Source organism: Danio aesculapii, chromosome 18 (genome assembly GCF_903798145.1).
Source record: "Danio aesculapii chromosome 18, fDanAes4.1, whole genome shotgun sequence".
In the NCBI taxonomy this organism is placed as follows: domain Eukaryota; kingdom Metazoa; phylum Chordata; class Actinopteri; order Cypriniformes; family Danionidae; genus Danio; species Danio aesculapii.
The window spans coordinates 19,637,027-19,653,580 of NC_079452.1; the positions used below are offsets into that span (position 1 = coordinate 19,637,027).

General features: G+C 37.7%; 1 protein-coding gene across 6 annotated transcripts in view; it reads right to left on the reverse strand.

Moving 5' to 3' along the window:
- Window positions 1-16,554, reverse strand: part of kirrel3b (kirre like nephrin family adhesion molecule 3b) — a 347,355-nt gene that overhangs the window by 125,506 nt on the left and 205,295 nt on the right. For all 6 annotated transcript variants that reach the window (XM_056478234.1, XM_056478232.1, XM_056478230.1 and 3 more), the window contains exon 3: window positions 8,648-8,797. In XM_056478234.1, the coding sequence (XP_056334209.1) occupies window positions 8,648-8,797 (150 nt within the window). The remainder of the gene's footprint in view (window positions 1-8,647; window positions 8,798-16,554) is intronic.

Consider the following 16,554-nt stretch of genomic DNA (forward strand, 5'->3'; position numbering starts at 1 on the left):
AACTGCTTTTATTCTAGCTGAAATAAAACAAATAAGACTTTCTCCTGAAGAAAAAAATATTATTGAAAACACTGTGAAAAAAATCCTTGCTCCATTAAACATTATTTGGGAAATATTTGAAAAAGAAAGAAAAATTCGGAATAATTTCAGAGTTATAATTTTGACTTCAACAGTAGATGTGATTCAGTCTTTTTTTCCCCACTTCCAAGTGCTTGATCAGATATCAAGGGCTTGCGTGGGATTGGCTGAAGTCTGCAGAGAGCACACCTGCCCTAACCTCAGCCTTCAGTGTATATGTGAGGGAAGGCTGAGTCATGAGGTGAGGGGCCGGGGGACCGTTTCAACTGTCAGGTAAGAAATACTGGCGAGACGTGGAGTCGCACTCCCATTCCTGTCATCACTACTGCTCAAACCAGGCTTCCTGACACTGTAAAAGACAGCCTGGAGAACACTCTGCTGCAGAGCTTGCATTTATTATAAGCCCAGGTTAAAAGTCCTGGTCATCCATTCCTTCTAAAAAAAAAAACTTGGGTTAAAGAGTGAGTTCAACAGCAAAATGAAATCTGCCATCATTTACTTGTTCCATGTCATTCCAAACTAATTATGCAGCACAGAGTTGAATAATAGTTTATTAATTAATTTCTAATAGCTGATTTATGTTGTCTTTGTCATGATGACAGTAATATTTGACTAGATATTTTTCAAGATACCAGTATTCAGCTTAAAGTGCTATTTAAAGGCTTAACTAGGTTAATTAGACAGGTTAGGGTAATTAGGCAAGTCATTGTATAACGATGGTTTGTTCTGTAGACAATCAAAAAATATTGCTTAAGGGGGCTAAAATTTTTTACCTTAAAATGGTTTTAAAAACAATTAAAAACTGCTTTTATTCTAGGTTAAATAAAACAAATAAGACTTTTTCCAGAGGAAAAAATATTACAGGAAAAACTGTGAAAAATTCCTGAATCTGTTAAACATCATTTGGGAAATATTTGAAGAAGAAAGAAAAACAATCACAGGAGGGTGAATAATTTCAACTTCAACTGTGCACCCGGAAAGTATTCATAGCACAAACCAAGCATGAAGGCAGAGGAATTGTCTGTAGACCTCCAAGACAGGATTGTCTCGAGGTACAAGGCTGGGGAAGGTTACAGAAACATTTCTGCTGCTCTGAAAGTTCCAATGAGCAAAGTGGCCTCCATCATCTGTAAGTGGAAGATGTTTGGAACCACCAGGACTCTTCCTTGAGCTATCTGGCCATCTAACCTGAGTGATCGGGGGAGAAGGGCCTTAGTCAGAGAGGTGATCAATAACCTCATGGTCACTCTGTCTGAGCACCAGCGTTCTTCTGTGGAGAGAGGAGAACCTCACAGAAGGACAACCATCTGTGCAGCAATCCACCAATCAGGCCTGTATGGTAGAGTGGCCAGACGGAAGCCACTCCCTGCCTGGAATTTGCCAAAAGGCATCTGAAGGACTCTCAGACTATAAGAAACTAAACTCTTTGGTCTGATGAGACTAAAGTTGAACTCTTTGGAGTGAATGCCAGGCGTTACGTTTGGAGAAAACCAGGCAGCGCTCATCACCAGGCTAATACCAACCCTACAGTGAAGCGATGTGGTAGCAGCATCATGCTGTGGGGATGTTTTTAGGCAGCAGGAACTGGAAGACTAGTCAGGATAGAGGGAACGATGAATGCAGTAATGTACAGAGATATCCTGAATGAAAACCTGCTTCAGAGTGCTCTAGACCTCAGACTGGGGCGACGGTTCATCTTCCAGCAGGACAATGACCCAAAGCACACTGCCAAAATATCAATGGAGTGGCTTCACAACAACTCGGTGAATGTCCTTAAGTGGCTCAGCCAGAGCCCAGACCTCAATTCTATTGAACATCTCTGGAGAGATCTGAAAATGGCTGTACACAGCAGCTTCCCATCCGACCTGATAGAGCTTGAGAGGTACTGCAAAGAGGAATGGGCAAAAATTCCCAAAAGACAGGTGTGGCAAGCTTGTGACAACATATTCAAAAACACTGTAATTACTGCCAAAGGTGCATCAACAAAGTATTGAGCAAAGGCTGTGAATACTGATGTACATGTGATTTTTCAGCTTTTTTATTTTAACAAATTTGCAACAATTAAAAATCTTTTTTCATTATGGGGTATTGTGTGTAGAATTTTGAGGAAAAAAATGAATTTCATCCATTTTGGAAAAAGGCTATAATGTAAAAAAATGTTGAAAAAGTGAAGCGCTCTCAATACTTTCCAGATGCACTTTAAATTACAAAAAAAAAGAGACACATCCAGAGGGATTTGTGTCCCTCATCTGAAAGTCCATGAGCTCTGATGATTCAAAATTAAGATCAAGAAATAAATCCAGAAACGAGCCGTTTAATCTTCAGAAAAGTCTTATAGGCCTATTTGAACAGTGTGTTTACTTTCTGTCCAAATCTGAGTTTACAAGTGGGATAAAGCCTAAGTCGATTGTACTATTTATTTAGCTGTTACTGTAATGAAATCATTGTTATTGTTATTGCTGATATAATAAAACTGTTCGCTTTGTGGTAATTCGCATGCATGTAAAAAAAAAATGGACATCTTCATGATTGAAATGCTGGAATGTATTTACAGTAGCAGTACTGTACATAAAATAGGACAATATAATATATCATTTCAGCAACAATATTGCAGTGTGTGCATCCGCAAATGTCATGTTGCAGGATATGCTATGTTGTATTGGGATTAAAGTTGATCAAATATCCTGCATCAAGTAAAACATATCCTTTAATAAGCAGTTTTCTATATTTTGTGATTCATGATTTCAATTACTTAATACATATGAATCTGTACAAACATTTTATTCATTCATTCATTTTCCTTCGGCTTAAGGCTGATTTATTCTTCTGAGTCAAGCGCACACGTATGCTACGGCGCGGCGTACGTGGGACGCATAGCCCTCACCATGGCCGCTGGCATGCACCTTTTAAAAAATGTAACTACACATCGCAACCACACATAGCGCAAACTCTGATTTGCCTGCTTGGTAGCGCTGCCGAGTGTGGGCGGGACTGAGAGCCGCGCGAGCCCGATCGAGCGACAAGTGTCAAGTCCCGTAAAGGAGCTCTGGATGGAAAGTTTTGTTTTGTGTTTACCCTATGATCAAAGTTGTTGCACGTCCGCCGGGTCCTGCCTCAAAATAAGTGAGTTTGAACCACTTGTACATTAACGAAGAGTTCAGAAAAACAAAACTCCAGTGAAGAAACTCGACACAGGAACATAAACACCTCACTGCCAACTAGCGTTTCGGAGGTGTTATTGTAGAGCAACAGAAACAGCGTGCAGAAGTATGAATGCACAGCTAGGTGCGTTGCATGCACCGTGGGTCACGCCGATCACTTGACGCAGAAGTATAAACCAGGCTTTAGTCCCTTTATTCATCAGGGGTCACCAAGGCAGAATGAACAGCCAACTTACCCAGCATGTTTACCCAGCAGATGCCCTTCCATCCCAACCCAGTACTGAGAAACATCCATACACACTAATTCACACTCATACACTAGAGCCATTTTAGATTATTCATGGGGAGAGCATGCAAACTCCAGACAGAAATGCCAACTGACCCATCCGGGACTCGAACCAGCAACCTTCTTGCTGTGAGGCGACAGTGCTAACCACTAAGCCACCGTGTTGCTGCACAAACATTGTAAAGAGTCAGAAATCTGTCTGATTATATTGGAAATTGCAATTTGTATCATGAAAATGAGCTCATACAGACAAAATGGCTTGGGACAGCATGATCTTATCCCATATTCTAGTTAATGCAATCAACTCATTTTTCAGAATCTCAAACAATCAAGCAAATGTGCTAGAGCATGAATGTGACTCTCGTCCAGCCCCGTTAAATTACTCCGTGAATATCCACAAACATCAGAACGCCGCTAGCCCCTTGGTGACCATCTTGACAGGAAATTAAAGCAAGCAGTGATGAACTTGGTGTTGAATTTGTGGATAATTAGCATTATCAAAGCCCATTGAGGCGGTTCTAAAGCAGTCCTAATTAAGGCCCAATTAATAATGACCACAGCAGGAGAGAAATCATGATAAACAAAACAGCCTGCGCATCATTGCTTCCACTTCATTTCCACCAATCACCAACATATTTGGAAGATGATGCTTTGTTTTTGATACTGGTAGTTGTGGGATTTTGGTGACTGTTTTGTCTAAAGTTCATTTATTTTCCTTCGGCTTAGTCCTTTATTTATCACAGTTGCCACAGCAGATTGAACTGCCAACTGTTCAAGCATACATTTTACGCAACGGATGCCCTTTCAGCTGCAACCCAGCATTGGGAAACATCTATTCACACACACTCATACACTATGACAAATTTTAGTTCATCCAATTCACCTTTAGCTAATGTCTTTGGACTGTGGGAGAAACCAGAGCACCCGGAGGAAACCCACGCCAACACAGGGAGAACATGCAAACTTCAGCCCAGCCCAGCAAGGACTCGAACCAGCCACCTTCTTGTTGTGAGGCGAAAGTTCTACCCACTGAGCCACCATGTCGCACCAATCTGATATTAATTTAACAATTTTATTTAATTAAATTTTATTTTATTCATGGTCAAATAAAACGAAAGCAAAACATTTTAATAAAACGAAACAAACATCACAAACTGGTATCTGTGGATTGCATTGATTTACATTTTTGTTTGCATATCTGACGGTCGTATAACCCACAACACCACCACAATAATGTATCGTTATAATTTTTTTGATTTTGGAAGGTTTAAAATTTACATAAGTGGTATGGTCAACAACCAGATGCATTTAAAACGGTCCAATTTAGTCTGGAATGCATTCCAGTCAACCTCCTAAATTGGTCTGAGCGACTGTATTTACAGTTGAAGTTTATGAGCTCTATTTTAACGATCTAGATGCAAAGTCTAAAGCGTACGATGCAAAAGCGTTGAGAATGTGTCCGGATCCACTTTTTCATTTTAAGGATGGAAAAATACAGCATGGTCTAACAGGGTTGTGCTTATTCTCTTTATGAGTAATGGTTTTTTTTAGCATGATGTGCATTAAACCAATCAGAGTCTCATGTCACATTCCCTTTAAGAGCCAGTTTGGTTGCGCCATTGCGAATTTGCTATTTAGATGGCAGACTTTGTAAGTGGAAAAACTGAATGGACATAACTAACACACTGCGCTGCACTTTACAGCAGCATTAACTTGGTCAATGGTGCAGTCTATTTTAGTTTCTCAGAATAGCAACACGCCAACAATGCGCCTTAACACACCTCCTTTATAGACCAGCACACCCCTGAGTCCACAAGTGGCACAAATGGATTTCCTATTTAAACAACATGGCGGAAACCATGAAACTTAGTGTTACGCTGGTCTGAAAATAGAAACAAATTGCGCCAAACACATCTTGCACCTTATTGCGCCGGGTGTATCATAGGGGCCAAAATCGTTAGCCCTCCTGTGAATTACTTTTTTTTTCTTTTTCAAATATTTCTCAAATGATGTTTAACAGATTCAGGAATTTTTCACAGTATTTGCTATAATATTTTTTCTTCTGGAGAAAGTCTTATTTGTTTTATTTCGGTTAGAATAAAAGCAGTATTATTACTTTAAAAACCATTTTAAGGTCAATAATATTAACCCCTTTAAGCAATATTTTTCTTTGATTGTCTTCAGAACAAACCATCGTTATACAATAACTTGCCTAATTACCCTAACTCAGTGTTTCCCAACCCTGTTCCTGAAGGCACACCAACAGTCCACATTTTCAACCTCTCCCTAATCAAACACACCTGAATCAACTTATCATAACATCAGAAGAGACTCCAAAACCTGAAGTTAATGGGTCAGAAAAGGGAGACATCCAAAATATGTACTGTTGGTGTACCTCCAGGAACAGGGTTGGGAAACACTGCCCTAACTCACCTAATTGACCTAGTTAAGTCTTTAAATGTCACTTTAAGCTAAATACTAGTAACTTTAAAAATATTATGTCCTCTCATTATGGCAAAGAGAAAAGAAATCAGTTATTAGAAATGAGTTATTAAAACTGTTATGTTTACAAATGTGCTGAAAATACCTTCTTTCCATTAAACCGAAATTTGGGGGGAAAAACAGGGGGGCTAATAACTGTATGTCCATCTCAACTGCATTTTGAAGGGCATTTACAGCAGTCAGAAAAAAAAATGCATGAAGTGACCAGGTGTAAACAGCCCCTAAGTGTTTGTCATAAACAAGTAAGCTATTTATTGTGGAGAGCATCAGAGAGAAACCGCAGGCTGTGTAATTTGTTATCATTCTTCTTCTAATTTCCCTCTCTACATCCTCCCATGCAGGCCATTATTTTCACTTTTCATTAGTGGAGATCAATAAAGAAAATCACATTCCAGTCGGCGAACACAAGAGCTCCAAAAAACTCCAGCACTTCCATAACACCACCCTGATCTTAACCCCATTTATCGCCCTCTCAGTTACCCTCGGTTGTGCCCACCGGTGCGGGGAAGAGCTATGGGTGTGGGTGGTCTTTTCTTTAGAGCAGATGATTACAACCTCGGCGCAGATAACACACTGTTGCTGGCCAATATCGCAGAAACAGCAACGCTGAATAATAACCCAATAAAACTTAATTAAGATTCAATGACCTCTCTGGTTTAATAATGAAGACAGTGGGATTTGCAGCAGGAAATTAAAACTGAGAACTTATGGTACTGCAGGGGAGTTTGGTCAGTGAAAAATCTGTTTTTAATACTGTACATTATTCTTCGCTGATCTCACACTCACTGACAGTTTTCAGCACATTTAATTCTGATTTAATTTGTGGTTGGACAAATACGAATTGAATATTTGGGTTGTTGAGCGGCATGGTGGCTCAATGGTTAGCACTGTCACCTCACAGCAAGAAGGTTGCTGGTTTGAGTTCCAGCTGGGCTGGTTAGCATTTCTGTGTGGAGTTTGCATGTTCTTCCCGTGTTGGCAAGGGTTTCCTCCTGGTGCTTCGGTTTCCCCCTGGTGCTCCGGTTTCCCCCAAAGTCCAAACACATGCGCTATAAGTGAATTGGATGAACTAAATTTGCCTTGGTGTATGAGCATGTGTGAATGTGAGTGTGTGGGTGTTTCCCAGTACTGTGTTGCGGCTGGAAGTGCATCTGCTTTGTAAAGAATACGCTGGAATAGTTGGCGGTTCAATCCGCCGTGGAGACCCCTGATAAAAATTGTAAAATGAATAAATACCTCAGGCCCAGTTTTACAAGTGGCTATTTTAGTATATGGCGATCTTTTTTTTTATTAATTCTAAAAATATTGAAAAACCATGTCTTATGTTATGAAACTCCATGTAACATTAAATCGGGACACCATTCAAGATCATGTGACTGAAGCCTCCTGTGAAGCTCAGGTTTCCTTATATTTTCATATTAACATTAGCCTTCAAAAAACTTATTTGGTGTTTTAATATAAATGCATTTTTAACTGCATATTTTTGTAAACTACTCACATATGAAAAAAATAAAATCAACCAGGAGCTTTTTTGTCAGTTTTCATTAAAGTTGTTTTCTACATTTTTGCTATGTCACGCTACAGGAGATATTTATGGGATAGTCAAAACAAAACAAAACAAAAAAAAAACTGTAAAATAATTGATACAGTTACGGACTACTTATATTTTCTCAAACATCAGCATTTAAATTACATATATATATATATATATATATATATATATATATATATATATATATATATATATATATATATATATATATATATATAATTTTTTTTTACATACAAAATGGTATAAAAAATGCTTTTTAGCTGCCTTATTTGTCAACTAACCACATTTGCTAATAAGCAATCAGGACTTCTGTTTTTCTTTATTTTTGCTGTCACAGCTAGGACATATTTTATGGTACTTTACTGTAAAAAAAAAGAAAAAGAAAAAAAAACAGTGGAAGACTTGATAAAGTTACTGACTACATATATTTTTACAAGCATCAGCCTTCAAACTGCATTTTATATATATATATATATATATATATATATATATATATATATATATATATATATATATATATATATATATATATATGTACGATTTAAAAAAATGGAGGCGTGGCACCAAACCCCACCCCTAAACCCAACTGTCATTGGGGGATGAGCAAATCTTACTAAATTGTACAAATGAAATCGTACGAATTCATACAAATTCGCCACTACATCAAAAAGTTACGAATTGTCCAGGGAAAAAAAGCATTTTTAACTACCCACATATGCAAATAAGCAATCGGGACTTCATTTGTTCATGCTATGTCACACCATACGAGATTTTTACGATACAGTACAGTAAAAAGTAAAAACAAAAAAATGACTGATAAAGTTGATGACTGCTTATTTTCTCAAGCATCAAACTACAGAAATATAGATATTTTTCCCTTTAAAAGTGGTTTTTACAAAAATAAAAATAAAAAAAATCTATTAAAATAACTTAAATTAAAGTACTACTACTACTACTACTACTACTACTAATAATAATAATAATATTTTTTAAGGCAATTGCAATGGGCACTTCTTTAATTAGTTCGGTTTCACACACACAAACTGGATACCAGCAGTTGTGACTAACCTAGCACAGTAAGTCGAGCGGGACGGGACCTCATGGCTGCTTGAATGGCCTGGCACTCGAACACAGCATCATCCATCAGCTCCACCTTCTGGATGCGCAGGTGGTGCTCGCCAGATCCATGATCCCCAACCACAGCGTAACGAGGATAACCTGGAAAACAAGCAAGCTGGCTTGTTAATGCCCTGAAACCCTGTCTTTTTAAACACTTCTAGGTAGAAATAAAATGGTACCATGTCAATTTCAGAGCAGCACTAACCTAGCACCTGAATTAAAGTGGCTTTTTAGTGGCTTCCTGACAGTGTAAGGTAATCCTCCAATGCCACAGGCAGTTAGTGTTAGCGGCTGATGCAACGTTGGCTGTTTGTTCGCAACCACCGCAATATCAAAAAGGCCATCAGTGGAATTTATTGTATATTATTTGTGTCTGAGGTCTTTAGGAGGGATCATTAATTAGGAGATTTCGTCTGGTTTCGTGGATGCGTGGAGAACAATGGAAGGAGTTGCTTCTGTTATCTACAGTTTTTAGGTTTAGAGCCACAGGTTTGCCGATCATTGCCCCTTAAAGGGATAGTTTGCCTAAAAATGACAAATGTTTACATTATTTACTTGCTCTCATGTAGATCCAAACCTTGATGATTTTCTTCAATAATTTGAACACACAAGCAGATATTTTAAACAAATACCCATTGTCATCCATAGCAGGAAAAGCGGTAACCCTTTACTTGAAGGGGTGTTCATGACGCGTTATAATCATGACACATGCCATGAATGAGACTTTACACATGCTTATTATAGCATTTGCTCAGATATGTCATTTTTAATTTAAAGATGACATTGTGTGATGTCTTTTGGACAACTTGCCATAATCAAATGCATCATAACCTGTCTTTGTCATGTCAGCTTGACATTCCCAAGGTAATACTGATTTACTTGTCATAAATCTGTCATAAACATGATCGCCGGGATGTTTCAAAAGTGTCAAAGCTCAATTAAATTTGCTCTTCAATTTGACATAATTCAATTTGTAGTTGAAGTCAATAGGAAATATTAATAATGCTCTTATGGAATTCACGACACAATTATAATGTCCCTGGTTCAGTCATGTTTATGACAGATTTTTGACAAGTTATGATGTCTTGGTAAGTTGTCATGACAAACGTTATGGTGTATGGCACTTAGCATTCATACAATCTCATTCATATTCATGATATGTGTCGTGTTATGATTATCAAGGCTTCACGACATTCTCATGAGCATCCATTCAAGCAAAATGTTAACAGAAAAAAATACTATGGAAGTCGATGGTTAAAGGTTTGCCAATTTCAAGTTGTCAAGACAGAGACGGGTTATAATGTATGACACTTAATGACAGTTGTCAGAAGAATGCATCAAATCTCATTCATATTCATGATATGTGTCATGTCAAGATTATCAAGGTGCCAAGACAGTCTTATGAACAGCCCAAGTGCTATCAGAAACAAACCAAAAATACTATGGAAGTCCAAATATGACCGACTTTGAAGTCAGAGCTTCAAAATAATTTATTTTGTCTTCAACAAATGTGGGGATGAATAAATAATGACAGAATATTCAGTTTCGCATGAACTATCCTCCTTTATAATTACAAAGTTTCTATTAAAAATTTAAAATTGTGTCAATAAAAAAAAACAAGGGCACAAGTTCAACTTGCACCACTTTAGTTGATGTAAAAAAAATAAAAAATAAACAATGATGCTGTTATTAAATTCATGCCATTATTATAATGCCAATCATGTTTATGACAGATTTATGACAAGTTATGCTGCCTTGATCATTTTAATTTGTAATTAAAAGACAAAAACCGGTTATGATGTTTGCCACTTAATGACAGTTGTTATAAGCATTCATAAAATCTCATTTATATTCATGATATTGTCATGTTATGATTATCAAGAGTTCATGACAGTCTTATGAACACCTCTTCAAGTAAAGTGTTATCAGAAGAACATTGGCTAGGGAAGTCAAAATATGACTTGAAATCAATACTTATCTTATATTGAATAATAATAATAATAATAATAATAATATAAATAATAATATAAATAATAATAATAATAATAATAATAATAATAATAATAAGAATAATGCTCTTATTAAATTCATGACATAATCGTAATGACAGATTTATGACACGTTATACTGTCTTGATAATTTCCAGTTGTGACAAGGAGAGACATGTTTGTATGACACTTAATTGTTTCAAGCATTCATAAAATCTCATTTATATTCATGATGTGTGTTTGTCATGTCATGATTATCCAGGTGCCATGACAGTCTTATGAACACCTCTTCAAGCAAAGTGCTATCAGAAAAAAAAATGGGTATGAAAGTTAAAATATGACATCGACTTTGAAATCAGAACTTCAAAATATCTTATATTGTGTTCAACAAATAGACAAGTAAGGGATGAGGAAATAATGATGACAGAATTTTCAGTTTCGCGTGAACTAATGCCCCTTTAATTGCAAAAAAGAAAAAGAAAATGGTGACTTGTGTCTGGGAGACAAGAAAATAGTGCACACATTCAAAGTCAACCACTTTAGTTAAAGTAATATATATATATATATATATATATATATATATATATATATATATATATATATATATATATATATATATATATATATATATATATATATATATATATATATATATATATTAATAATGCTGTTATTAAAGTCATTGCATAACTATAATGGCAATTATGTTTATGACATGTTATGCTATAATTTCCAGTTGTAATGACAAGAAGAAAGAGGTTTTTATGACACTCAGGGACAGTTGTCATCTTCTTGTGTTTAACTTTCAAATCAGTACTTGAAAATATCTTGTATTGTAGTCAACAAAATGTCAAGTATGGAGATGAGTAAATAATATCCCTGCGACTTTGATCTTCTTTTGTGTTCAACTGAAATCAAACAAGTTTGGAACGAGTGTGGGGATTAGTAAATGATGGCAGAATATTCAGATTTGCGTGAACTAACCCTCGTTTAATTCTAATTCTAAAAAAATAGTGTCCAGGAATATAATCAACTCCATGTGAGACAAGAAATAGTGCAAGGGCACACCTATGACCTTTTCCAAATAAACCAATGCTGAGCAGATGTGTGAGGCTTACTAATGGCCGTGGTGAGACTTTCTGCCGGTTGGAGTGAGACTTTCAGCTGGCCGGGGTGAGATTTTTGTGCCAGTTGGAGTGAGGCGTGCTGATGATTGAGGTGAGGCGATTGTTGATTGAGGTGAGGCGCTCTGCTGCTTCTGCTAGCGTACGTTCAGCTGCTGCTGCTTTAGGTGAAGCACTTAGTAAGCAGCGCACAGAGCCAAGAAGATTGAGATGTGTTCCACTGATGCAGAGGAATGGTGATTTGCGATTTTAATAATACACTCAGCGGGATGTATTTCAGGGGAAAAACTGGCTGTTTTACAACAGCAAGCAGATCCGAGGGCCTTTAAAACACATCAGCAGACTATTAACTCAGAATTTGCATCAGGAGCGTATATGGTTTGTAATGTAAAGTGGGGAGGAGACGTTTGATTGTGGCGTACTTTACGGTACATTTCACAACCCCCTCGTATGGATGTCTTTAATGGAGGTAAAATACTCCTAATTATGAGAGATTTGCAATTTCCAGCAAGAATCGCTAAAAAGTGCTGTCATTGCACGGTCTCTCTTTCCAAGATGGTAATTGATGGCTGATATACGGATTTAATAGCGTCAGAAGCTGATCTCAGCGTATTTCTCAACGGAAGCTGTAGCACGGTGCGTTTATTCCTCGATTTAATTCGATATTGCTTTTTATGTGGCTAAATTTACACCTTCAGAAGCGATTGCGCTTCCAGTCTCCACGGAGCAGCCATTTGAATCTTTGCCAGTGAATGACCTGTGGCAGCATATCGATTTTTTACAGCATCCATCGATATGATTCATGTTCGCTCTGGAGAATTCTCTGTGACATAATAGTCATGCGCTCTCGTGCTCTCGGGGCATCAACACAAGCAAGTCCGTTTTCTATTTTAAAGTGTTGTTGGCTCAGAAAAGCGTATGTGCATATCAAATCGAAAGGTATAAAACTGCATGCAGGATTGGGTTTATATAACTAACTCTACTTGTTTAGAGATGTACACTACCTGACAGAAGGCGCCTATCCAAGTTTTAGGAACAACAAATAATAACTTAACTTCTAGTTGATCATTTGGTATCAGAAGTGGCTTATATGAAAGGCAAAGGCCTCTAGATTACGCTTATTTTACCAAAATAAAATATGATCATGCCTTACTTGTAATTCTTTAATTAGGAGGGTAAGGTCTGACTTTATTATATTATATCTGGAATGGCAAAGAAAGCGTTCTTGCAGGACTTCCAGAATTCATCAAGATCCTTTGGATTCATCTTCAATGCCTCCTCCTTCATCTTACCCCAGACATGCTCAATAATATTCATGTCGGGTGACTGGGCTGGTCAATCCTGAAGCAACTTGACCTTCTTTACTTTCATGAACTTTGATGTGGAGGCTGAAGTATGAAGGAGCGCTATCCTGCTGAAGAATTTGCCCTCACCTGTGGGTTGTAATGTAATGGCAGGGCCAGCTCAAGCCTTCAGGGGGCCCTAAACAGTATTTTATTTGGGGGCCCCCTTAGTGCGAACAATATGACAAATTAATGTCAATCCTTGATTATTCGCACACTACAAATCTAAAACACACATTATCGATTTTATTTGCTGTAGCTGTGTTGCTTACATCATAAAATATATATGTTAAAGACAATTCTAAATATTATTCTGCTGAAACAACTGCCTATTGATCACACATTGTATATGACTACTTGACACAAAACTGTAATGCTTGTGGAAGATTTGGCAGAGCTGGATGTTTGAAACACAAATACCTTCACTCAAAAAAAAAGACTTGTTTTTACTTGTTTAAACTACTTAATTAAAATGAGCTGAAACAACACAATCCTTGAGATTTCATTATGACAACTTAATTTTTTTATGCTCAATCCACATACATTTGTTAAAAGTGTTAAGTCAACTTAATCGATTTGTGTTGGGACAACATGAATGAATTGTGTGGAACCCTGCATATTATACAGTGTTGGTCTGACTTGGACAGAAGAAGGTGTCCGTATGCTTGAGATTTTCACCATTGCAATAGCTAATCTGTCAATGCTTTAAATGACACTGGTGCTTCTCTGTATTGTTGATCCGCCATTATGGTAAGCGCCACCTGATGGCAGCTGGGTGTACTGCACCTAAAGTGGTAAGCGACCGCCGTGTACTGATTAATTAATTCAGATCTTTTGTAGATTTAGATAAATATCCATACTTGGCACCAGATTATTGATAATGCATTGCTGTTGGAAATAACAGGATATATCTGCATATCGATATTTTGTTCCACCCCTAATCCATAACCCAACAAAGTAAAACAATCGAAAGTCAGTCATTTCATGCACTCTTGAGGGGGCCCCCTGGTGGCCATGGGGCCCTAAGCAGCTGCTTAGTTCGCTTATGCCTTGGGCAGGCTCTGTGTAATGCGCAGCTCAAATATCTTGACCTCAGGCTGCTGATGTTGCCATCCACTCTGCAGATCTCTCGCACGCCCCCATACTGAATGTAATCCCAAACCATGATTTTTCCTTCACCAAACTTGACTGATTTCTGTGAGAATCTTGGATTCATGCGGGTTCCTGTAGGTCTTCTGCAGTATTTGTGATGATTTGGGATGAAGTTCAACAGATGATTCATCTAAAAAAATCTACCTTCTGCCACTTTTCCAAATGATCGACTATCAGGTAGTGTATAACCCATTGTCAAATTGAAAGATTGTCAACCTTTTTTTTTGAGTATGAAGTCCCACCTATTCCTAAACTCTTCACCATAGTGCTATTACCACAGCCATCACTTTAATCTACAGCAATGAGGCTTGAAAGAGGGATATGCTTTAACATATTGCCGTAGAAAGGAGTGAAAAATAGACCGGACTGGACTCTAATGGCTTTTAAGTCCTTGAAGCCTGGGCTGTTGAAATCACTGTGCCAGAAAATGCCAATTATTGCCTGTTGCCTCATTGGATCCCATTCACTTTTAATAGACCATGAAGTGTCTCTCATTTTCCCTATTGAGGAGAGAGCGGCAGACGATTACGGGCGCAATGTGTTTTATCTGCCCACATACAGCTTTTAATTTCTCTAAGTGAGTGGGAGTCTGAAAAGAGGCAGGATAACCCAAAAAACAAACATTTAATAAGCCATCAAAAACAAGCTGTGCCCACATCATTTAGTGGACTAGTTTGGAAAGTTGTTTTGAAGGTCTTGTGGAAAGCAAATATGGTGATATTTAATTAATCAGAAAGCAAAAAAAAGCTGTTACCTAAAAGTGCAGACCACTCGATATAAGTGGGAAATTGCTTACCTATGTTTGACCTCATTTGTTTTCAATTTTGAGTTTTCTTCTGTGCAGTTTAAGAGTCCAAAACCACTACTTTTTTGGCGTCATCTTGTGAATGAAAAATGCACAGGTTAGTGTTTACTCCATCAGCTGTTTTCATTTCTGTCAGCTTTGTTTTTTTGACTGTTTGGCGCCATCTTGTGACTGATTAATGCGCGGGTTAGTATATACTTCATCAGCTGTTTTCATTTCTGTCAGCTTTGTGTTTTTGACTGTTTGGCGCCATCTTGTGACTGATTAATGCGCGGGTTAGTATATACTTCATCAGCTGTTTTCATTTCTGTCAGCTTTGTGTTTTTGACTGTTTGGCGCCATCTTGTGACTTAATTATGCACAAGTTAGTGTATACTCCATCAGCTGTTTTCATTTCTGTCAGCTTTGTTTTTTTGACTGTTTGGCGCCATCTTGTGACTGATTAATGCGCGGGTTAGTATATACTTCATCAGATGTTTTAATTTCTGTCAGCTTTGTGTTTTTGACTGTTTGGCGCCATCTTGTGACTTAATGATGCACAAGTTAGTGTATACTCCATCAGCTGTTTTTGTTTCTTTCAGCTTTGCATTTTTGACTGTTTGGCGCCATCTTGTGACTGAAAAATGCGCAGGTTAGTGTATACTCCATCAGCTGTTTTTAATTCTGTTAGCTTTGTGTTTTTGATTGTTTGGCGCCATCTTGTGACTGAATAATGCACAGGTTAGTCTACTCCATCAGCTGTTTTAATTTCTGTCAGCTTTGTTTTTTTGACTGTTTGGTGCCATCTTGTGACTGATTAATGCGCGGGTTAGTATATACTTCATTAGCTGTTTTCATTTCTGTCAGCCTTGTGTTTTTGACTGTTTGGCGCCATCTTGTGACTGAAAAATGCGCAGGTTAGTATAAACTCTATCAGCTGTTTTCATTTCTGTCAGCTTTGTGTTTTTGACTGTTTGGCGCCATCCTGTGACTGATTAATGCGCAGGTTAGTGTATACTCCATCAGCTGTTTTCATTTCTGTCAGCTTTGCATTTTTGATTGTTTGGCGCCATCCTGTGACTGAATAATGCGCAGGTTAGTGTTTACTCCATCAGCTGTTTTCAATTCTGTCAGCTTTGCATTTTTGACTGTTTGGCGCCATCTTGTGACTGAATAATGTGCAGGATAGTGTATACTCCATCAGCTGTTTTCAGTTCTGTCAGCTTTGCATTTTTGACTGTTTGGCGCCATCCTGTGACTGAATAATGCGCAGGTTAGTGTATACTCCATCAGCTGTTTTCTTTTCTATCAGCTTTGTTTTTTTGACTGTTTGGCACCATCCTGTGACCGAATAATGCACAGATTAGTGTTTACTCCATCAGCGGTTTTTGTTTCTGTCAGCTTTCCAGTTTTGACTATTTGGCGCCATCTTGCGACTGAATATTGCACAGGTTAGTGTATACTC